The 23,696-nt window shown below is 40.5% G+C and overlaps 1 protein-coding gene across 1 annotated transcript in view; it reads left to right on the forward strand.

Annotated features, from left to right (window-relative positions):
- tkv (serine/threonine receptor kinase thickveins) overlaps positions 1-23,696 on the forward strand; it is a 377,353-nt gene that overhangs the window by 307,125 nt on the left and 46,532 nt on the right. Inside the window, exons 6-8 of the mRNA XM_070097287.1 lie at positions 4,483-4,780; positions 12,556-12,717; positions 13,854-14,013. Coding sequence (XP_069953388.1) covers positions 4,483-4,780; positions 12,556-12,717; positions 13,854-14,013 — 620 coding nt within the window. The remainder of the gene's footprint in view (positions 1-4,482; positions 4,781-12,555; positions 12,718-13,853; positions 14,014-23,696) is intronic.

The raw sequence follows: 23,696 nt of genomic DNA on the forward strand, positions 1-23,696 counted from the left end.
GGCCTGGTCATGGACCGGGCCGCGGGGGCGTTGATCCCCGGAATAACCTCCAGGTAAGGCTAATTTGTGTGTGCTGTGGAGGGCAAACAGTAAGGCATGGGTCACTAGGGACTTTTTCTATGACTGGCTACACCATGCATTTGCCCCCAATGTGAAAAATTACCTAATTGAAAAGAAATTAGACTCTAAATGCCTCCTGGTATTAGACAATGCTCCTGGTCATCCTACAAACTTGGCAGAGCGACTTTCTGGGGACATGAGCTTCATTAAGGTGAAGTTTTTGCCTCCTAATACCACTCCTCTCCTGCAGCCCATGGACCAGCAGGTTATTGCAAACTTCAAGAAACTGTACACAAAAGCTATGTTTGAAAGGTGCTTTGTAGTGACCTCAGAAACTCAACTGACTCTAAGAGAGTTTTGGAGAGATCACTTTAGCATCCTCAATTGTGTAAACCTTATAGGTAAGGCTTGGGAGGAAGTGACTAAGAGGACCTTGAACTCTGTCTGGAAAAAACTGTGGCCAGAATGTGTAGACAAAAGGGATTTCGAAGGGTTTGAGGCTAACCCTGAGAAGCCTATGCCAGTTGAGGAATCCATTGTGGCATTGGGGAAGTCCTTGGGGTTGGAATTTAGTAGGGAGGATGTGGAAGAGTTGATGGAGGAGGACAATGAAGAACTAACCACTGATGAGCTGCTAGATCATCTTCAACAGCAAGAGTTCCACATCTGAGGAAACTGCTTTGGAGGAGGGGAGAGAGAAATTGAAGAAGTTGCCTACTTCAAAGATTAAGGAAATATGTGCAAAGTGGCTTGAAGTGCAAACCTTTATGGATGAAAATCACCTTCAGACAGCTATTGCAAGCCGTGTTGGCAACCTGTACACTGACAATGTTGTGAACCACTTTAGGAAAGTCATAAAGGAACGAGAGGTACAGGCCTCTATGGACAGATATGTTGTGCAACACAAGTCCAGCGACTCTCAACCTGGTCCTAGTGGCATTAAAAGAAGAAGGGAAGTAACCCCGGAAAAGGACTTGCTACCTCAAGTCCTAATGGAGGGGCCTTTCCCTTCTAAATGCTAACACCATTCACACTCTTCCCTCCTCCCATCCCATCAATCATCACCAGATCTTCATTAAAGGTAAGTGTCAATTATTTGTTGTTATTGTTGTTATTGTAATTATTCTATTGCATTAAACTTAATATTTCATGTGGTAAAAGTTTTTTTTTTCATACTTTTGGGTGTCTTGCATGGATTAATTTGATTTCCATTATTTCTTATGGGGAAAATTGATTCGCTTTCTGATAATTTTGGTTTACGATGAGCTCTCAGGAACGGATTAATATCGTGAACCGGGGGTCCACTGTAGTAATAGTGGTAGTGGTAGTAGTGGAGTAATAAGGAGGAGGAGCCAATCAGATACAAAGAAAGGGGAGCACTGCAAGGGAGCTAGGTGCCCACAGAGGGAGAGCAAGTGCACAGAGGTGGGGGAAGGGGAAGTGATGAAATAAATAATGAAGGAACAGAAAAACGTGACAGAAGAAAGAAAGACAAAAAAAAGGAAATAGGAAAGGGGGAGAGGGAAAAGAAGAAAAAATGAGGAATCAGGTTAAGTCACGGGTGTTCTGAAGTTTGGAGCATTTTACAATGTAGTGGGAGAGGAAGGCATCTACAGAGACGAAGCCAGGACTAAGATTCACACAAGGAAAGTTGTGTATTAGAGAGGATTCAACTAGACGGCAACTGTTAGAGTTGGAAGTAGGGAAGACAGTTTTAGCAGAAGACCAGTCAATAGGATGGCTATGATCTCTGACGTGACAGAACAGAGCATTGTTAGTGTCGGCAAGCCTAACACTATTTTTGTGCTCCCTAAGTCTGTCAGGAAGAGATCGGCCAGTTTCTCCAAAGTATTGAAGAGGACAGGAGGAGCAAGAAATAGAGTAGACACCAGGAACATCTGTAGAGGGAGGAGAGGTATGAACGAGATTAGTGCGAAGAGTGTTAGTCTGGCGGAAGGTAAGCTTGATGTCTAAGGGACGGAGAGAATTGTTGAGATTAGAAAGACCGGAAATGTAGGGAAGGCAGATGACAGAAGAGTTCCCAGGAGTAGAGAGTTTGGGAGAGAAGAAATTAGGTTTAGCACTTGAGAAGGCAGTCTATGAAATGGGAAGGGTAGCCAAGACGGGAAAACGAATTATGAAGAGTGGAAATTTCTGTTGGAAGGAACTGAGGATCACAGATGCGGAGGGCACGGAGAAAGAGGGAGATAAGAACACTTTTCTTGACAGGGGAAGCATGATAGGAAAAGTAGTGAATGTACATGCCACTGTGCATAGGTTTTCGGTAAACGGAAAAGGAAAAGCCTGTATCTGAGCGGTGGACATGGATATCAAGGAAATGAAGCAAGGAATTAGATTCCTATTCAGCTTTAAACTTAATATAAGGGGCAAGATTATTAAGAGCTTCAAGAAAAGGTTGGAAGAGACTGGAGTCATGAGGCCACAGAGCAAAGATGTCATCCACATAGCAGAGCCAGAGTGAAGGTTGCACATCGAGGGTAGGAAGAAGAACAGTCTCGAAGTATTCCGTGTAAAGATTAGCAAGGACAGAAGAGAGAGGAGAGCCCATAGCCACACTGAAGGTTTGAGAATAATATTTCCCTTGGAATGAAAAGGTATTAGAGTTCACACAGAGGCGAATAATATCAAGAAAGACTTCAATAGGTATAGGGAGATGTAGAAACCCTTCAAGGGCCTTCTCTCTAAGGAAATCAAGGACATCATCAAGAGGGACATTGGTGAAGAGGGACTCAACGTCAAGACTAAGCATCTTACAGGTTGGGAGAGAGCGAACCCGTTCAATGAAGTCTTGAGTGTGATGGAGGTGGGCAGGAGAAAAAGTACCAAGAAAGGGAGTGAGGGTTTTGGCCTACCAAGAAGCAAGAGAATAAGAGACAGAACCTCTAGAGGATATGATAGGATGTAGAGGAATATCAGGTTTATGAGTTTTGGGAAGGCCATAGAAATAAGGAAGAGAGGGACAGGCGACACGAAACCGTTGAACAAGGCCAAAGTCAGGAGGACAGAGGTCGGAGAGAGTCCTTAGTTTCTTGCTCCTCCTGTCCTCTTCAATACTTTGGAGAAACTGGCCGATCTCTTTCTGACAGACTTAGGGAGCACAAAAATAGTGTTAGGCTTGCCGACACTACAATGCTCTGTTCTGTCACGTCGGAGATCACAGCCATCCTATTGACTGGTCTTCCGCTAAAACTGTCTTCCCTACTTCCAACTCTAACAGTTGCCGTCTAGTTGAATTCTCCCTAATACACAACTTTCCTTGTATGAATCTTAGTCCTGGCTTCGTCTCTGTAGATGCCTTCCTCTCCCACTACATTGTAAAATGCTCCAAACTTCAGAACACCCGTGACTTAACCTGATTCCTCATTTTTTCTTCTTCCCCCTCTTCCCCTTTCCTATTTCTTTTTTTTTTTTGTCTTTCTTCTGTCGCGTGTTTCTATTGCTTCATTATTTATTTTATCACTTCCCCTTCCCCTTACCTCTGTGCACTTGCTGTCCCTCTGTGGGCACCTAGCTCCCTTGCAGTGCTCCCCTTTCTTTGTATTTGATTGGCTCCTCCTCCTTATTTCCTCACTACTACCACTACCACTACTACTACTACCACTACTACTACTACTACCACCACTATATATTGCCGTCCTGCTCCACTTCTGGTTAGTGTGACTTTGTAAATGATCCAAGTCGGACCGAAACGTCGCCATAAGCTCCTCTCTTCTATGTGCGGGTTATTTGTGTATCAAATGAGACCATGAAACCAAGAATACAACCAAAACTGACCTAATTTGCCAGAAATGCTTTGCATAACACGTGGCTTTCTATACAGTACTAGTAGTATGTCATTGATGTCAGCTAAGCCTGTATACCTTCTACATGTATTTGCAGTAAATGAAAATATTATAAGAAAACCACATGAGAAATACACCACAAAGGCGCTGTTTTAAGCCAGAAACACGGTTGCAGTTTATTTCTTCATGCATTGTGTTCTGCAGGATTTTTTTATATGGTGTACACTTACCGCGTAGACCCATTTTCTCATATCTAGGCCCAAATTTACCATTCACAGCTTATCTGAGTAGGCTGTGCTCATCACATAGTACTATGGCATGGGCCCTGGCTTTAAATCCGTAGAACAATGGCATGGACCCTCAAGGGGTTAATGGTCTCATGAGTCAAGCTGTTGGTCCCGCTAATGTAATGCAACTAGTGATGGAATGATGAAATTTTTTTTGCCTACTCTGTTACCAGTACTCAATTTTAGACTGATATTGGTATCATCAAAATCATTTGATAACCACCAATACTGATACCAGTGCCAATACTTGGGCATATCCCTAAATGTAACACTATTTAGTTTGACTTTTAAACTTAACTAGGTATATCTGATGTTTTTTCTTTCCCATACAGGTTTCATTGCAGCTGACATTAAGGGAACAGGATCGCTAACGCAGATGCTTCTTATAACAGACTACCATCAGTTGGGTTCTCTCCATGACTACCTTCAAAATATTACTCTAAACTATTTCACCATGATCCGCCTCTCCTTGTCCACTGCTTGTGGTATATCACATTTACACACAGAAATTTTTGGAACTAAAGGAAAACCAGCCATTGCTCATAGAGACATAAAAAGTAAAAATATACTAGTGAAAAGAAATGGCGAATGTTGTATTGCTGACTTTGGTCTAGCAGTTAAATATGTCAGGTAAGGAGAGAAAACTTGTTTTCTGGATATATGTTAGTAATGTTTAGTATAATAACTGTACCTAACTCTGTAATTAAGAACTGAAAAACATTTAATCAGGAGAATTAGGGAACCCAGGTGTTAGGTTTGTGTGATCACATGAAGGTAGATGTTAAACACCTTTAAGTATACACATTAGCACAGTCCACAAAATTATATATAAACATTATCTCTCAGTACACAGTAGGATTCAAACATGCACACTCGGCATCAAATTACGCAGTACTTTAGCCACACATCCAGATCTCAGATAAGTATGGGCACCTAGCACCAAAGCACTGGGGTATGGGAGTGACTCTCTAGCTTTGACTGGGCGCCTATGCTTGTCTGGGATCTGGCTGTGTGGCTAAAGTACTGTGTACTTTGATGCAGAGTGTGCAGGTTTGAATCCTACTGTGTACTGAGAGATAATGTTTATATATAATTTTGTCCTTTTGCAAATTGTTAAGCACCTATAAGTATATGAATGCAGGTCTTAGATACTTTCTTTCTTTCAACACACCGACCGTATCCCACCGAGGCAGGGTGGCCCAAAAGGAAAAACGAAAGTTTCTCCTTTTACATTTAGTAATATATACAGGAGAAGGGGTTACTAGCCCCTTGCTCCCAGCATTTTAGTCGCCTCTTACAACACACATGGCTTACGGAGGAAGAATTCTGTTCCACTTCCCCATGGAGGTAAGAGGAAATAAACAAGAACAAGAACTAGAAAGAAAATAGAAGAAAATCCAGAGGGGCGTGTATATATATATGCTTGTACATGTATGTGTAGTGTGACCTGAGTGTAAGTAGAAGTAGCAAGACATACCTGAAATCTTGCATGTGTGCAAGACAGAAAAAAAAGACACCAGCAATCCTACCATCGTGTAAAACAATTACAGGCTTCCGTTTTACACTCACTTGGCAGGACGGTAGTACCTCCCTGGGCGGTTGCTGTCTACCAACCTACTACCTAGGAGGTCTTAGATACATGTGAGGATATTAGCACAGTACAGTACAGAAATATAATGTACATAATAAGATAGTATTCTTTATTTTACTTAAGAATAAGTGTTGGGCAAAAAAATACTTGGTAGTAAATACACTGCACTGCATATTCTCCCTGGGTAGCCATGCTCAAGTGCTTGCAATACTATTTTTCTGTAATAAAAGTCATAAAATAACGTAAAATGTCTAATTTGTTGTGAAACATTGTCAATCAGTTTTTTTTCCAATTTGTACAGTACTGTATATATATTCATGTATACAGTACTGTACGAATTTGTACTCTATACAAATTCATACCCATCAGTCATGAGAGGTCCTACAACATTTAAATCTTTGACCTAATACAAAAATTAAGTCTGCATGAATTTTTTTTCATATTTAGGTTAATTTTGTGTTTCCAAGACTAGATCTCAGTAATGTATCATGGTAATCTGGTTAAGATTGACATTCATAAGAAAGAAATAATGACCAAAATAAAAAGAGATTTGGGAGTGGGAATGTCATTAAACCAGAAAACTATTGGATGACTGAATCTATTTGCAGGATATCCATCAGTACACACATTGGTTAATTGAATCTGCGCACATGATGTCCATCAGTTAATATGTTGGATACGATAATATTTGCAGGATGCCTATCAGAAAAAAATACTGGATAATTGAAACCCAGAATAAAGGAAGCTTGCAAATTTGTAGAGGCCACTGCACACTATTTTTGGTGCATTTGTCTCTTTAAAATGTGTCTCTTATTTGTCTTTCATTTTTCTGATAGTCTCTGTAGGGTAAAACTCATATTGGTAAAGAAAAATATATTTCATATAGAATTTTAGCACCCACTGGCACATTCTTAAGTTAACCCATCATCTGAAAAAAAAAAAAATTATCTTCTGAAATGGTAAAGGTAATGACAGTAAAAATGCAGAATTGGATGTCATATTTATGGAATTAAACTTATGCAAAGTTGGAGGTGGGGAGCACTTTTCACAACAGCAGTTTGCTGCTTTTCAGGCCTATTTTAGGCCCATTCCAGTGCTCAAACTAGTATGCTTTCTGCACTATCCAAGGATCACAAAAAGCCACCCATTCATCTATCAGAACTACCCTATTAAGCCTACAAATTCCAGTTTAATATAAGCAAAACAATCTTTATATGCATTCATTATTAAAGCAACTTTCTCTCTATTAATTATCTCCTGTATAACACTTGCTGTCCATTTTGCATCCATCATCATACAAAAATTCAACATTTTCCCCATCTGGCTAATAAACTATAACCAAGAATGCCTGGTTATGGTATAGGCTGCCAATAATTGATGCAGCCGTAACAAAACCTATAAAACAGACCAGGATAGGTGGGGAGACCCTACTCATCCCCAGGAAAATGACCCAAAATTGACCATTTCTGCCACTTTCACTAATATGTTTGTCAGTCTGTCTATTGGCACCAAGAAACAGTAAAATGATGAAAAACCACCATAAAAAATGCCAAAAGTTACCATCTTATTCTACATGCAGGGTTTACCTGGAGTTTATCATATTTTTTGTACTAAATTATGCCTATCAGTATATCATGGGCTCTGATTGCTATGATGTACCAGTCATGACAGACACCTTAGTGGTTCAGGTTACATTGCAGAAAGAAGGGGTTTTAGAGAATACAGAAGAAATTTAAGTACATTTTTGTGTAGTAGTGTAAGGTTTTGTTTTCTTAACCTAATTCAGATAAGGAATGTGAAAATGTTATATTTCTGGTCCTGTTGAATATGCAGCATATCAGTTAACTGTTGTTAAAGTTTTCATTGCATTTATGGATTTAGAAAAGGCATATGATAGTGGATAGGGGAGCAATGTGGCAGATGTTGCAAGTATATGGAATAGGTGGTAAGTTACTAAATGCTGTAAAGAGTTTTTATGAGGATAGTGAAGCTCAGGTTAGGGTGTGTAGAAGAGAGGGAGATTACTTCCCGGTAAAAGTGGACAGGGATGTGTAATGTCACCATGGTTGTTTAAAATATTTATTGATGGGGTTGTAAAAAAGGTAAATGCTAGGGTGTTGGGGAGAGGGGTGGGATTAAATTATGGGGAATCAAATACAAAATAGGAGTTGACAGTTATGTTTTGCTGATGATACTGTGCTTATGGGAGATTCTAAAGAAAAGTTGCAAAGGTTAGTAGGCAAGTTTGGGAGGGTGTGTAAAGGTAGAAAGTTTAAAGTGAACATAGATAAGAGTAAGGTGATGAGGGTATCAAATGATTTAGATAAAGAAAAATTGGATATCTCATTGGAGAGGGGGAGTATGGAAGAAGTTAATGTTTTTGAATGTATTTGGAAGTTGACGTGTCAGTGGATGGGTTGATGAAGGGTGGGGTTAACCATAAAATTGATGAAGGAAAAAAGGTGAGTGGTGCATTGAGGTATATGTGGAGACGTGCATTGAGGTATATGTGGAGACAAAAAACATTATCTATGGAGGCAAAGAAGGTAATGTATGAAAGTATAGTGGTACCAACTCTCTTATATGGGTGTGAAGCTTGGGTGATAAATGCTGCAGCGAGGAGGCGGTTGGAAGCAGTGGAGATGTCCTGTCTAAGGGCAATGTGTGGTGTAAATATTATGCAGAAAATTCGGAGTGTGGAAAATAGGAGAAGGTGTGGAACATAAGAACATAAGAATGTAGGAACACTGCAGAAGGCCTACTGGCCCATACGAGGCAGGTCCTTATCAAAACGACATCTACCTAAAGCTACTCAAGAAATAACTCCAGTACCCCTTGACACCAATCAAACCCAGCCCCTCCCACTCATATATTTGTCCAGTCTCTTCTTAAAGCTACCCAAGGTCCTAGCCTCTATCACCCCACTGGGAAGACTGTTCCACGCATCTACGACTCTGTTAGAAAACCAGTACTTACCTATGTCCTTTCTAAATCTAAATTTATCCAACTTAAATCCATTATTCCTGGTTCTTACCTGGTTCGACACCCTCAGTACTTTATTAATGTCTCCCTTGTTTATGCCCGTCATCCACTTATACACTTCAATGATATCTCCCCTTATTCTACGCCTCTCCAGAGAGTGGAGATTTAAGGCTTTAAGTCTATCTTCATACGGGAGGTTCCTTACACAGTAAATCATTTTAGTCATTCTTCTCTGTATGTTCTCTAATGAGTCTATGTCCATCCTGTAGTAAGGGGACCAAAACTGAGCAGCATAATCTAAATGAGGCCTCACTAGTGATATATAGAGCTGTAAAATAACTTTTGGACTTCTGTTACTTATACTTCTTGAGATAAATCCAAGTACTGTAATCTGTTGGCCTTGTTGCGCACACTAAGGCACTGCTGTCTTGGCTTTAGATTTCTGCTTACCATGACTCCCAAGTCTTTTTCACATTCTGTATGACCAAGCTCTACTTCACCTAGATTATAGCTTCGAGGGTTATTTTCATTACCAAGGGCAAGTACCTTACACTTATCCACATTAAACTTCATCTGCCATTTTTCAGACCAAGACATTAATTTGTTCAAATCGTCCTGGAGTTCATTGACATCCTCCTCAGAGTGAATTATACGGCCTATCTTTGTATCATCAGCAAACTTACTCATGTCACTAGTAATCCCTTCATCAAGGTCATTAATGTAAATTATGAACAGGAGAGGGCCTAAAACTGATCCTTGTGGAATGCCACTAGTGACTAATCCCCATTCAGATTTCACTCCATTAATGGTAACTCTCTGCTTTCTATTGGTAAGCCATGCCTCAATCCATGCTAGAACTTTACCTCCTATACCATGAGCTGCCACTTTTCTTAAGTCTCTTGTGAGGTACTCTGTTGAAGGCTTTACTAAAATCCAAATAAACAATATCATATTCCTTATCACTGTCAACTGCCTCAAATGTTCTATTGAAGAACGTCAGTAAGTTTGTCAGGCAGGAACGACCTCTCGTGAATCCATGCTGAGATTCATTTATCAAGTTATGCTCTTCAAGGTGACTTCTGATAATGTCAGCTATAATTGATTCTAATAACTTGCCCACTATAGATGTCAGGCTTATTGGATGGTAATTTGAAGGAGTGGACTTATCCCCTGATTTGAATATAGGAACCACATTAGCCATCTTCCACAACTCTGGCACAACACTGGTAAGGATGGATGCATTGAATACACTCGTTAATGGCTGACTAAGCTCCATTTTGCATTCCTTAAGTACCCTTGAAAACAACTCATCGGGTCCCGGGGACTTATTTTGTTTCAGTTTGTCTATCTGTTTAATAACCATGTCCCTCGTGACAGTAATATTAGTTAACTTAAATTCATCAGGAACTAAATAATTGTTAATTACTGGAATCTCATTTACATCTTCCTGTGTAAAAACTGACAAAAAATAGTCATTAAATAAGGAACACATTTCCAGTTCATTATCCGTCAGCTGTCCATTCCCAGATTTCAGAGGTCCTACTTTTTCCTTCACCTTCGTCCTATACACTTGAAAGAACCCCTTTGGATTAGTCTTTGATTCATTAGCAACTCTAATTTCATAGTCACGTTTAGCCTTTCTAATCGCCTTTTTTACTTCTCTTTTAAGCTGAACATATTGGTCAGTAAGGTTAACCTCTCCTCTTCTGATGCGCCTATAAATTCCCCTTTTCTCCCCTAATAGATGCTTTAGCCTCCTGTTAACCCATTTGGGATTGTTATTATTAGACCTAATTTCTCTCTGGGGAATGTATATACTCTGGGCACTGTGTACATTATTAAGAAAACAATCATAAAAGCAGATCCCTTCATATTCATAAGTATGATTATCGTCAATAAAATCATTAGCTAGATAACCCCAATCAAGATTAGACAGATGTTCCCTAAGTCCATTATAATCGGCAGAACAAAAATCAGGGATTTTTACTGTATTATCATTATTCTTGCATTCCCAATTAATGCTAAAAGTGATGGATTTGTGATCACTTGCGCCAAGCTCTTCAGTGATCTCCAGATTATTCACGAGTGTTTCCTTATTTGACAAGACTAGGTCTAGCAAATTATTACCCCTGGTAGGCTCAGTTACACTCTGTTTCAGAAAACAGTCTTGAACTGTTTCCATGAAGTCACTGGACTCTAGATTACCTGTCAAAGAATTCCAGTCAATTTGGCTAAAGTTAAAGTCCCCTACTATGACTATGTTACTGTGTCCAGAAGCCCTAACAATTTCGTCCCAAAGAAGTCTCCCTCTATCGTGATCCAAGCCAGGAGGTCGGTATATTACACCTAGAATTAGTTTTTCTTGACCCTCCACGAACTCTACCCAAACAGACTCTGTTACTGCTCCATCTATTTTTATACCTGTTTTTATGCAACAATTAATATTTTCTCGAACATACAATGCAATTCCTCCCCCCTTCCCATTACATCTATCCACATTGAACAACTTAAATCCCTGAATATTACACTCAGCAGTCATATCCCGACTCTTTAAATCATACCACGTTTCAGTTAATGCAATGATATCAAAGTTCCCAGCACATGCTACCAAACGTAGTTCATTAATTTTATTTCTTGCACTTCGACTGTTAGCATAAAATACCATCATATGTTTTTTCTTCTGCACATTTTTCCTATTCATCTTTGTTTTTACACAATTTCTGAAATTATCATTACCCAGAGTTACTCCATGACAGTTACTATTAAGATTCTTAATATCAGAGCATAAGTCAATATATCCATACTCATTATTAATCATTTCTAAACCCATACCTCTAACTAATCCTAGTTTAAAGTCCTAACAACCCCCTCAACTGAGTTAGCAAGAAAACCCACACCTGCCCTGGATAAGTGAACCCCATCCCTGGCATACATGTCATTTCGGCCATAGAAGTTGTCCCAGTTGTCAATGAATGGTACTGCATTATCCTTACAGTGTTTATCCAGCCAACAATTAATACCAATTGCTCTGGACAACCATTCATTACCAACACCTCTTCTTGGCAAAATACCACATATAACAGGGCACCCCCCCTTCTTCCTAATCATGTCTATAGCTGTCCTGAACTTTCTAACTAAATTCTCACTTCTACGCTTGCCTACATCGTTGCCTCCAGCAATAAAAGTATTAGTTAATAAAAGTATTAGTCAGAGGGCTGAAGAGGGGTTGTTGAGATGGTTTGGTCATTTAGATAGAATGGATCAAAGTAGAATGACATGGAGAGCATGTGCATCTGTAGGGGAAAGAAGGCCGGGTAGGGGTCGTCCTCGAAAGGGTTGGAAAGAGGGGGTAAAGGAGGTTTTGTGGGCAAGAGGCTTGGACTTCCAGCAAGTATGCGTAAGCATGTTAGATAGGAGTGAATGGAGACAAATGGTTTTTGGGACCTGACAAGCTGTTGGAGTGTGAGCAGGGTAATATTTAGTGAAGGGATTCAGGGAAGCCAGTTATTTTTATGTAGCCAGACTTGAGTACTGGAAATGGGAAGTACAATGTCGGCACTTTGAAGGAGGGGTTTGGGATATTGGCAGTTTGGAGGGATATGTTATATATCTTTATATATCTAAACTGTTGTATCTGGGCCCCTCTGCAAAAACAGTGATTACGTATGAGTGAGGTGAAAGTGTTGAATGATGAGGAAAGTATTTTCTTGTTGGGGATTTTCTTTCTTTTTGGGTCACCCTGTCTCCGTGGGAGATGGCCGACTTGTTGGGAAAAAAAATTATGTAAGGTAAATATATTAACATGCAGATGTGCATTATTATGTTTCCACAGTGAGAACAATGAACTGGACTTCGGCACCAATCCCAAAGTTGGGACACGGCGATATATGGCTCCAGAGGTGCTTAATGAAACAATAAACATGAGCTGCTTTGAGTCTCTCAAAATGGCAGATATGTATTCCTTTGGCTTAGTCCTTTGGGAGATATGTAGAAGGTAAGACATAAATTTGTTTTCTGTGCATTTTATATTTGTGAAAGTACAAGCATTTCATAGGTTTGTAACTGGGTAGCCTAGCTTTACTCTCAGCTGTAAATATAAAAAAAAAGTCAAAATCAGTTATAGGAAAATTGTGGATAGATAAATAAGTAAATAAATATATTTTTTTCTTTTTAACACACTGGCTGTCTCCCACCAAGGGAAGGTGACCAGACAAAGAAACACTTTCACAAATCATTCACTCTATCACTGTCTTGCCAGAAGCACACAGATACCACAGATTAGATGATCCTCCAAACAGCAAATATCCCCATCCCTCCTTCAGAGTGCTGGCACTGTACAGTGGACCCTCGCATAATGCTATTAATCCATTCCTGAGAGCTCAATGTTAGGCGAAATTATCGTTATGCGAATTAATTTTCCCCATAAGAAATAATGGAAATCAAATTAATCCGTCCCTGACACCCAAAAGTATGAAAAAAAAAAATTTACCACATGAAATATTAATTTTAATGCAAACTGAAGAAGACATGCAGTTACATGACACTTACCTTTATTGAAGATGTGGTGATGATTGATAGGATGGGAGGAGGGGAGAGTGTTGATGGTCTTAGTGTTTAGAAGGGGAATCCCCTTCCACTAGGACTTGAGGTGTCAAGTCCTTTTCCGGGGTTACTTCCCTTCTTCTTTTAATGCCACTATGCCAGTATCCCACTGTGACTTTGTCAATGGTCCAAGTCGGACCGAAACATCGTTGTAAGCTTCTCTCTTTTATGTGCGGGTTATTTGTGTACTGTTCCATCATATAAATAACTCAAACTGGCTTTAGAAAAACCTCCCCTTCCTTTTGGTTGCCCCCTAATGTAAGGTGGTTGCAATCTAAAGTTATGTAATCAGAGTTTAACTTAACACTCAGATATATAAAAAAAGAGTACACTAGAGTGAAAACTAGTCACTGTATTGAGGTCATGTGCTCTTTATGGCTTACTCCTTGCCAATAAAGTTGGTACACTCTCTCTCTCTCTTAATTTGCTTGTATCAAAATATGTCACTGTTGGTATTCTCTGAACTTAGCATTATACAGTATTCCCCTTTATCTGCTAATATTACTGTATTGTTCATTATGTTTTCAGATGTGCAAGTGAAAGTGGTGACAGATATCTTTCGGCTGATGAATACCAGCTGCCTTATTTTGACAGTGTGCCACAAGACCCATCCTTTGATGACATGCATGAGGTTGTGTGTGTCAAGGGCATCAGACCAGATATACCTCTTCGCTGGCATTGTAATGAGGTTTGTCAATTATTTCTCTTATTTCAATGGTCACATTAATCATTCTTGTATATCTTTTTTTTTTTTTTAAATAGCAGAATGTTGGGGAGAGGAATAGGCATGAAAGATGATGATTTTTTTTTTCTTCAACAAGTCGGTCGTCTCCCACCGAGGCAGGGTGACCCAAAAAAGAAAGAAAATCCCCAAAAAAGAAAATACTTTCATCATCATTCAACACTTTCACCACACTCACACATTATCACTGCTTTTGCAGAGGTGCTCAGAATACAACAGTTTAGAAGCATATACGTATAAAGATACACAACATATCCCTCCAAACTGCCAATATCCCAAACCCCTCCTCTAAAGTGCAGGCATTGTACTTCCCATTTCCAGGACTCAAGTCCGACTATATGAAAATAACCGGTTTCCCTGAATCCCTTCACTAAATATTACCCTGCTCACACTCCAACAGATCGTCAGGTCCCAAGTATCATTCGTCTCCATTCACTCCTATCTAACACGCTCACGCACGCTTGCTGGAAGTCTAAGCCCCTCGCGTACAAAACCTCCTTTACCCCCTCTTTCCAACCCTTTCAAGGACGACCCCTACCCCTCCTTCCTTCCCCTATAGATTTATATGCTTTCCATGTCATTCTACTTTGATCCATTCTCTCTAAATGACCAAACCACCGCAACAACCCCTCTTCTGCCCTCTGACTAATACTTTTATTAGCTCCATACCTTCTCCTAATTTCCACACTCCGAATTTTCTGCATAATATTTACACCATACATTGCCCTTAGACAGGACATCTCCACTGCCTCCAACCATCTCCTCGCTGCTGCATTTACCACCCAAGCTTCACATCCACATAAGAGTGTTGGTACCACTATACTTTCATACATTACCTTCTTTGCCTCCATAGATAATGTTTTTTGTCTCCACATATACCTTATTGCACCACTCACCTTTTTTCCTTCATCAATTTTATGGTTAACCCCACCCTTCATCAACCCATCCACTGACACGTCAACTTCCAAATACATTCAAAAACATTAACTTCTTCCATACTCCCCCTCTCCAATGTGATATCCAATTTTTCTTTATCTAAATCATTTGATACCCTCATCACCTTACTCTTTTCTATGTTCACTTTCAACTTTCTACCTTTACACACATTCTCAAACTCATCCACTAACCTTTGCAATTTTTCTTTAGAATCTCCCATAAGCACAGTATCATCAGCAAAAAGTAACTGTGTCAATTCCCATTTTGAATTTGATTCCCCATAATTTAATCCCACCCCTCTCCCGAACACCCTAGCATTTACTTCTTTTACAACCCCATCTATAAATATATTAAACAACCATGGTGACATTACACATCCCTGTCTAAGACCTACTTTTACCGGAGAGGAGTCTCCCTCTCTTCTACACACCCTAACCTGAGCCTCACTATCCTCATAAAAGCTCTTTACAGCATTTAGTAACTTACCACCTATTCCATATACTGGCAACATCTGCCACATTGCTCCTCCATCCACTCTATCATATGCCTTTTCTAAATCCATAAATGCAATAAAAACTTCCCTACCTTTATCTAAATACTGTTCACATGTATGCTTAAATGTAAACACTTGATCTACACATCCCCTACCCACTCTGAAGCCTCCCTGCTCATCCGCAATCCTACATTCTGTCTTACCTCAAATTCTTTCAGTTATAACCCTACCGTATACTTTTCCTGGTATACTCAGTAAACTTATTCCTCTATAATTTTTACAATCTCTTTTGTCCCCTTTATATAAAGGGACTATACATGCTCTCCGCCAATTCCTAGGTACCTTCCCCTCTTTCATACATTTATTAAACAAAAGTACCAACCACTCCAACACTTTATCCCCCCTGCTTTTAACATTTCTGTCATGATCCCATCAGTTCCAGCTGCTTTATCCCCTTTCATTCTGCGTAATGCCTCACGTACCTCCACCACACTTACATTCTGCTCTTCTTCACTCCTAAAAGATGGTATACCTCCCTGGCCAGTGCATGAAATTACCGCCTCCCTTTCTTCCTCAACATTTAAAAGTTCCTCAAAATATTCTTGCCATCTACCTAGTACCTCCATCTCCCCATCTACTAACTCCCCTACTCTGTTTTTAACTGACAAATCCATACTTTCCCTAGGCTTTCTTAACTTGTTTAACTCACTCCAAAATTTTTTCTTATTTTCATTAAAATTTCTTGACAGTACCTCTCCCACTCTATCATCTGCTCTCCTTTTGCACTCTCTCAACACTCTCTTCACCTTTCTTTTACTCTCCATATACTCTGCTCTTCTTATAACACTTCTGCTTTGTAAAAACCTCTCATAAGCTACCTTTTTCTCTTTATCACACCCTTTACTTCATCATTCTACCAATCACTCCTCTTCCCTCCTGCCCCCACCCTCCTATAACCACAAACTTCTGCCCCACATTCTAATACTGCATTTTTAAAACTATTCCAACCCTCTTCAACCCCCCCACTACTCATCTTTGCACTAGCCCACCTTTCTGCCAATAGTCGCTTATATCTCGCCCGAACTTCCTCCTCCCTTAGTTCATGCACTTTAACCTCCCTCTTACTTGTTGTTGCCACCTTCCTCTTTTCCCATCTACCTCTTACTCTAACTGTAGCTACAACTAAATAATGATCCGATATATCAGTTGCCCCTCTATAAACATGTACATCCTGGAGCCTACCCATCAACCTTTTATCCACCAATACATAATCTAACAAATTACTTTCATTACGTGCTACATCATACCTTGTATATTTATTTATCCTCTTTTTCATAATTTTTTTTTTTTTTTATTATCACACTGGCCGATTCCCACCAAGGCAGGGTGGCCCGAAAAAGAAAAACTTTCACCATCATTCACTCCATCACTGTCTTGCCAGAAGGGTGCTTTACACTACAGTTTTTAAACTGCAACATTAACACCCCTCCTTCAGAGTGCAGGCACTATACTTCCCATCTCAAGGACTCAAGTTCGGCCTGCCGGTTTCCCTGAACCCCTTCATAAATGTTACTTTGCTCACACTCCAACAGCACGTCAAGTATTAAAAAGCATTTGTCTCCATTCACTCCTATCAAACACGCTCACTCATGCCTGCTGGAAGTCCAAGCCCCTCGCACACAAAACCTCCTTTACCCCCTCCCTCCAACCTTTCCTAGGCCGACCCCTACCCCGCCTTCCTTCCACTACAGACTGATACACTCTTGAAGTCATTCTATTTCGCTCCATTCTCTCTACATGTCCGAACCACCTCAACAACCCTTCCTCAGCCCTCTGGACAATAGTTTTGGTAATCCCGCACCTCCTCCTAACTTCCAAACTACGAATTCTCTGCATTATATTCACACCACACATTGCCCTCAGACATGACATCTCCACTGCCTCCAGCCTTCTCCTCGCTGCAACATTCATCACCCATGCTTCACACCCATATAAGAATGTTGGTAAAACTATACTCTCATACATTCCCCTCTTTGCCTCCAAGGACAAAGTTCTCTGTCTTCACAGACTCCTAAGTGCACCACTCACCCTTTTCCCCTCATCAATTCTATGATTCACCTCATCTTTTATAGACCCATCCGCTGACACGTTCACTCCCAAATATCTGAATACATTCACCTCCTCCATACTCTCTCCCTCCAATCTGATATCCAATCTTTCATCACCTAATCTTTTTGTTATCCTCATAACCTTACTCTTTCCTGTATTCACCTTTAATTTTCTTCTTTTGCACACCCTACCAAATTCATCCACCAATCTCTGCAACTTCTCTTCAGAATCTCCCAAGAGCACAGTGTCATCAGCAAAGAGCAACTGTGACAACTCCCACTTTATGTGTGATTCTTTATCTTTTAACTCCACGCCTCTTGCCAAGACCCTCGCATTTACTTCTCTTACAACCCCATCTATAAATATATTAAACAACCACGGTGACATCACACATCCTTGTCTAAGGCCTACTTTTACTGGGAAATAATTTCCCTCTTTCCTACATACTCTAACTTGAGCCTCACTATCCTCGTAAAAACTCTTCACTGCTTGCAGTAACCTACCTCCTACACCATACACCTGCAACATCTGCCACATTGCCCCCCTATCCACCCTGTCATATGCCTTTTCCAAATCCATAAATGCCACAAAGACCTCTTTAGCCTTATCTAAATACTGTTCACTTATATGTTTCACTGTAAACACCTGGTCCACACACCCCCTACCTGACTCAAGAAATCGTAATGACACGATTGCAAATAAACCATACCCCCGGCTGGGATTGAACCCGCGGTCATAGAGTCTCAAAACTCCAGCCCGTCGCGTACGGGCTGGAGTTTTGAGACTCTATGACCGCGGGTTCAATCCCGGCCGGGGGTATGGTTTACCCCCTACCTTTCCTAAAGCCTCCTTGTTCATCTGCTATCCTATTCTCCGTCTTACTCTTAATTCTTTCAATAATAACTCTACCATACACTTTACTAGGTATACTCAACAGACTTATCCCCCTATAATTTTTGCACTCTCTTTTATCCCCTTTGCCTTTATACAAAGGAACCATGCATGCTCTCTGCCAATCCCTAGGTACCTTACCCTCTTCCATACATTTATTAAATAATTGCACCAACCACTCCAAAACTATATCCCCACCTGCTTTGAACATTTCTATCTTTATCCCATCAATCCCAGCTGCCTTACCCCCTTTCATTTTACCTACTGCCTCACGAACTTCCCCCAAACTCACAACTGGCTCTTCCTCACTCCTACATGATGTTATTCCTCCTTGCCCTATACACGAAATCACAGCTTCCCTATCTTCATCAACATTTAACAATTCCTCAAAATATTCCCTCCATCTTCCCAATACCTCTAACTCTCCATTTAATAACTCTCCTCTCCTATTTTTAACTGACAAATCCATTTGTTCTCTAGGCTTTCTTAACTTGTTGATCTCACTCCAAAACTTTTTCTTATTTTCAACAAAATTTGTTGATAACATCTCACCCACTCTCTCATTTGCTCTCTTTTTACATTGCTTCACCACTCTCTTAACCTCTCTCTTTTTCTCCATATATTCTTCCCTCCTTGCATCACTTCTACTTTGTAAAAGCTTCTCATATGCTAACTTTTTCTCCCTTACTACTCTCTTTACATCATCATTCCACCAATCGCTCCTCTTCCCTCCCACACCCACTTTCCTGTAACCACAAACTTCTGCTGAACACTCTAACACTACATTTTTAAACCTATCCCATACCTCTTCGACCCCATTGCCTATGCTCTCATTAGCCCATCTATCCTCCAATAGCTGTTTATATCTTACCCTAACTACTTTTAGTTTATAAACCTTCACCTCTCTTTTCCCTAATGCTTCTATTCTCCTTGTATCCCATCTACCTTTTACTCTCAGTGTAGCTACAACTAGAAAGTGATCTGATATATCTGTGGCCCCTCTATAAACATGTACATCCTGAAGTCTACTCAACAGTCTTTTATCTACCAATACATAATCCAACAAACTACTGTCATTTCGCCCTACATCATATCTTGTTTACTTATTTATCCTCTTTTTCTTAAAATATGTATTACCTATAACTAAACCCCATTCTATACAAAGTTCAATCAAAGGGCTCCCATTATCATTTACACCTGGCACCCCAAACTTACCTACCACACCCTCTCTAAAATTTCTCCTACTTCAGCATTCAGGTCCCCTACCACAATTACTCTCTCACTTTGTTCAAAGGCTCCTATACATTCACTTAACATCTCCCAAAATCTCTCTCTCTCTCTCTACATTCCTCTCTTCTCCAGGTGCATACACGCTTATTCTGACCCACTTTTCGCATCCAACCTTTACTTTAATCCACATAATTCTTGAATTTACAAATTCATATTCTCTTTTCTCCTTCCATAACTGATCCTTCAACATTACTGCTACCCCTTCCTTTGCTCTAACTCTCTCAGATACTCCAGATTTAATCTCATTTATTTCTCCCCACCGAAACTCCCCTACCCCCTTCAGCTTTGTTTCACTTAGGGCCAGGACATCCAACTTCTTTTCATTCATAACATCAGCAATCATCTGTTTCTTGTCATCCGCACTACATCCATGCACATTCAAGCATCCTAGTTTTATAAAGTTTTTCTTCTTCTCTTTTTTAGTAAATGTCTACAGGAGAAGGGGTTACTAGCCCATTGCTCCCGGCATTTTAGTCGCCTCATATGACACGCATGGCTTATGGAGGAAAGATTCTTTTCCACTTCCCCATGGACAATAGAAGAAATAAAGAAGAACAAGAGCTATTTAGAAAAAGGAGAAAAACCTAGATGTATGTATATATATATGCATATGCGTGTCTGTGAAGTGTGACCAAAGTGTAAGTAGGAGTATCAAGATATCCCTGTTATCTAGCGTGTTTATGAGACAGAAAAAGAAACCAGCAATCCTACCATCATGCAAAACAGTTACAGGTTTCTGTTTCACAGTCATCTGGCATGACGGTAGTACTTCCCTGGGTGGTTGCTGTCTACCAACCTACTACCTTTGTTCATTTATATGATTCACTGCAAACACCTGGTCCGCACACCCCCTACCTTTCCTAAAGGCTCCTTGTTCATCTGCTATTCTGCTCTCCCTCTTACTCATAATACTTTCAATAATAACCCTACCATATGCTTTCCAGGTATACTCAACAGACTTATTCTCTCTCTTTGTCCCATTTGCCTTTATACAAAGGAACTATGCATGCTCTCTGCCAATCCCTAGGTACTTTACCCTCTTCCATGCATTTATTAAATAAAAACACTGACCACTCCAAAACTATATCCCCACCTGCTTTTAACATTTCTGTCTTTATCCCATCAATCCCAGCTGCTTTACCCCCTTTCATTCTACTCACTGCCCTATGCACTTCCCCTACACTCAGCTGTTCTTCCTCACTCCTATAAGATGTTATTTCTCCTTTCCCTATATACGAAATCACAGCTTCCCTGTCTTCATCGACATTTGACAATTCCTCAAAATATTCCCTCCATCTTCCCGATACCTCTAACTCTCCATTTAATAACTCTCTCCTCCTATTTTTAACTAACAAATCCATTCTTTCCCTAGGCTTTCTCAGCTTTTTAATCTCTCTCCAAAACTTTTTGTAATTTTCAACAAAATTTGTTGATAATATCTCACCCACTCTCTCATTTGTTGTCTTTTTACATTGCTTCACCACTCTTTTAACCTCTCTTTTTCTCTCTATATACTCCTCCCTCCTTGCATCACTTCTGGTTTGTAAAACCTCTCAAATGCTAACTTTTTCTCACTTACTACTCTCTCTACATCTTCATTCCACAAATCACTCTTATTCACTCGCACACCCACTTTCCTGTAACCACAAACTTCTGCTGAACATTCTAACGCTATATTCGTAGACCTGCCCCATACATCTTCTACCCCATTGCCTGTACTCTTAACTAACTTATCTGTCCTCCAACAGTTTTTATATCTTACCCTAACTGCCTCCTCCTTTAGTTTATGAACTTTCACTTCTCTCTTAATTGCTGCTTCCATTTTCCTTGTATCCCATCTACCTTTTACTCTCACTGTAGCTACAACTAAAAAGCGATCTGATATATCTGTGGCCCCTCAATAAACATGTACATACTGAAGTCTACCCAACAGTCTTTTATCTACCAATACATAGTCCAATAAACTATTATCATTTCACCCTACATCATATCTTGTATACTTATTTATCACCTTTTTCTTAAAATATGTGTTACCTATAACCAAACCCCTTTCTATGCAAAGTTCAGTCAAATGCTCCACATTATCATTTACACCTGTTCTTCAAGCTCTGCATAAACACTAGTACCTCTGTACTAGCATGTGCAATGTACAGACCTCAGTGGCAACATGCAGACCCCATCAACTTACTAATGGAAAATATTGACTCCCTTCTGCTACAATATAGCTGTCAACACATCATAATTGTTGGTGACCTCAACCAACACCTTATACAGAGGGACTTTGATGACCTTCTTGCAGTATTTGACATGAGAAACTTTTTTGATTTCCCTACTCACATCTCTGGCTCCTCCCTTGACCCAGTAGTGAGTGATCTGGCAGAAGGCATAGTCTCTTGTCAACCCCTCGGCTACGTTGGATCGTCTGACCACAAGGCTGTTTTTACGACACTTAAGATCCCAACAGAACAAGGTGAGGAGTCCACACGCACAACCTGGCTATGGGAAAGAGGTAATTGGCCAGCCCTTTGCTTTGTGCTCGCCACCACCGATTGGAATGCTCTTCTCCAAGGGGATGTTGACAACCAAGTGAAAGCCTTCACTGGACACATCCTTAATCTACAACAAGAACACATTCCTCACCGGCAATAAGTGATGAAGCCTACAGATCAGCCTTGGTTTGGCTTTCATTGTAGAGAGGCTGCTACTGCTAAGTACAAAGCATGGCGAGGGTATAAGAGACATCCTACCACCTATAACAGGAACTTGCACAGGCAAGCCAGTAGGCATATGGGTGACGTTCAAAAGTGGGCCATTGCTAAATGGGAGGTGGACACAAAAAGAAAGCTAGCATCAAGTAGGGTAGGCTCCAAAACCTGGTGGTTCCTGGTCAAGGACAGACAAGGTTATCTGCCTGATGAACTCATCCCACCACTAAATCGACAGGATGGGACCACCTTTACTAGTAGTCAAGAGAAGGCAGACCTCTTTGCTGAACACTTTGCTACCAGAATGCAAGCTCCTGATACAGCAAGGGACCCTCCTTGGCTAGCTGCAAGAACTGTGTCAAAACTGTCAGTGGTGACAATAAGGCAAGAGGAGGTGCATTTCCTTCTTAAATCGCTTGACCAAGAAAAGGCTGTGGGCCCAGACAAGTTGAGCCCAAGATTGCTGAGAAGATGTGAAGACCAGCTAGCAGCACCTCTAACTCGCATCTTTCAGCACTGCCTATTACAGTGTAAATGGCCCTCTCTGTGGAAAGAGGCAAATGTAGTCCCTGTTCACAAAAAGAAGAGCAGAGCAGAAATCAGCAACTACAGACCAGTGTCACAGTAAGATGTCCTGCACCTCAATCATCTCAGCACTGTACAGTAAATCCTTGAGAGGCAATAATCTCAGTGTCAGACTGGTAAGATCCTTGAGACAATAATCTCAAGACAAATGAGAGTTTTTTGACTACCACTCACTACTTTGTGATCATCAATATGGCTTCAGAAAAATTTACTCTGCTGCTGATCTGTTGTTGAACCTATCTGCAAAGTGGCACCAGTCACTGGATGAATCCAAAGTCAGCTGTGTGGTAGCACTGGACATTGCTGGTGCTTTCAACCGGGTGTGGCACCAGGGCCTCTTAGCAAAACTTCAAGCACGGGGAATTGCAGGCTCTATGCTATGTCTCCTCAGTGATTACCTTCATGGTAATGGAACGGAATCAGCAAGACATCCTATTGGGGCAAGTGTTCCACAAGGAAGCGTGCTGGGACCATTGTTATGGAATGTCTACTTCAACAACCTTCTTCATCTCATCCCAGAATCACATGCATATGTAGATGACTGTACACTGACATTCACTTATCCAAGAGAAGAAATGCCAGCTGCTCTAAGCTACATTAATCACCGGCTAAGAGCTATA

The sequence above is a fragment of the Cherax quadricarinatus genome, chromosome 57 (genome assembly GCF_038502225.1).
Source record: "Cherax quadricarinatus isolate ZL_2023a chromosome 57, ASM3850222v1, whole genome shotgun sequence".
NCBI classification, from domain to species: domain Eukaryota; kingdom Metazoa; phylum Arthropoda; class Malacostraca; order Decapoda; family Parastacidae; genus Cherax; species Cherax quadricarinatus.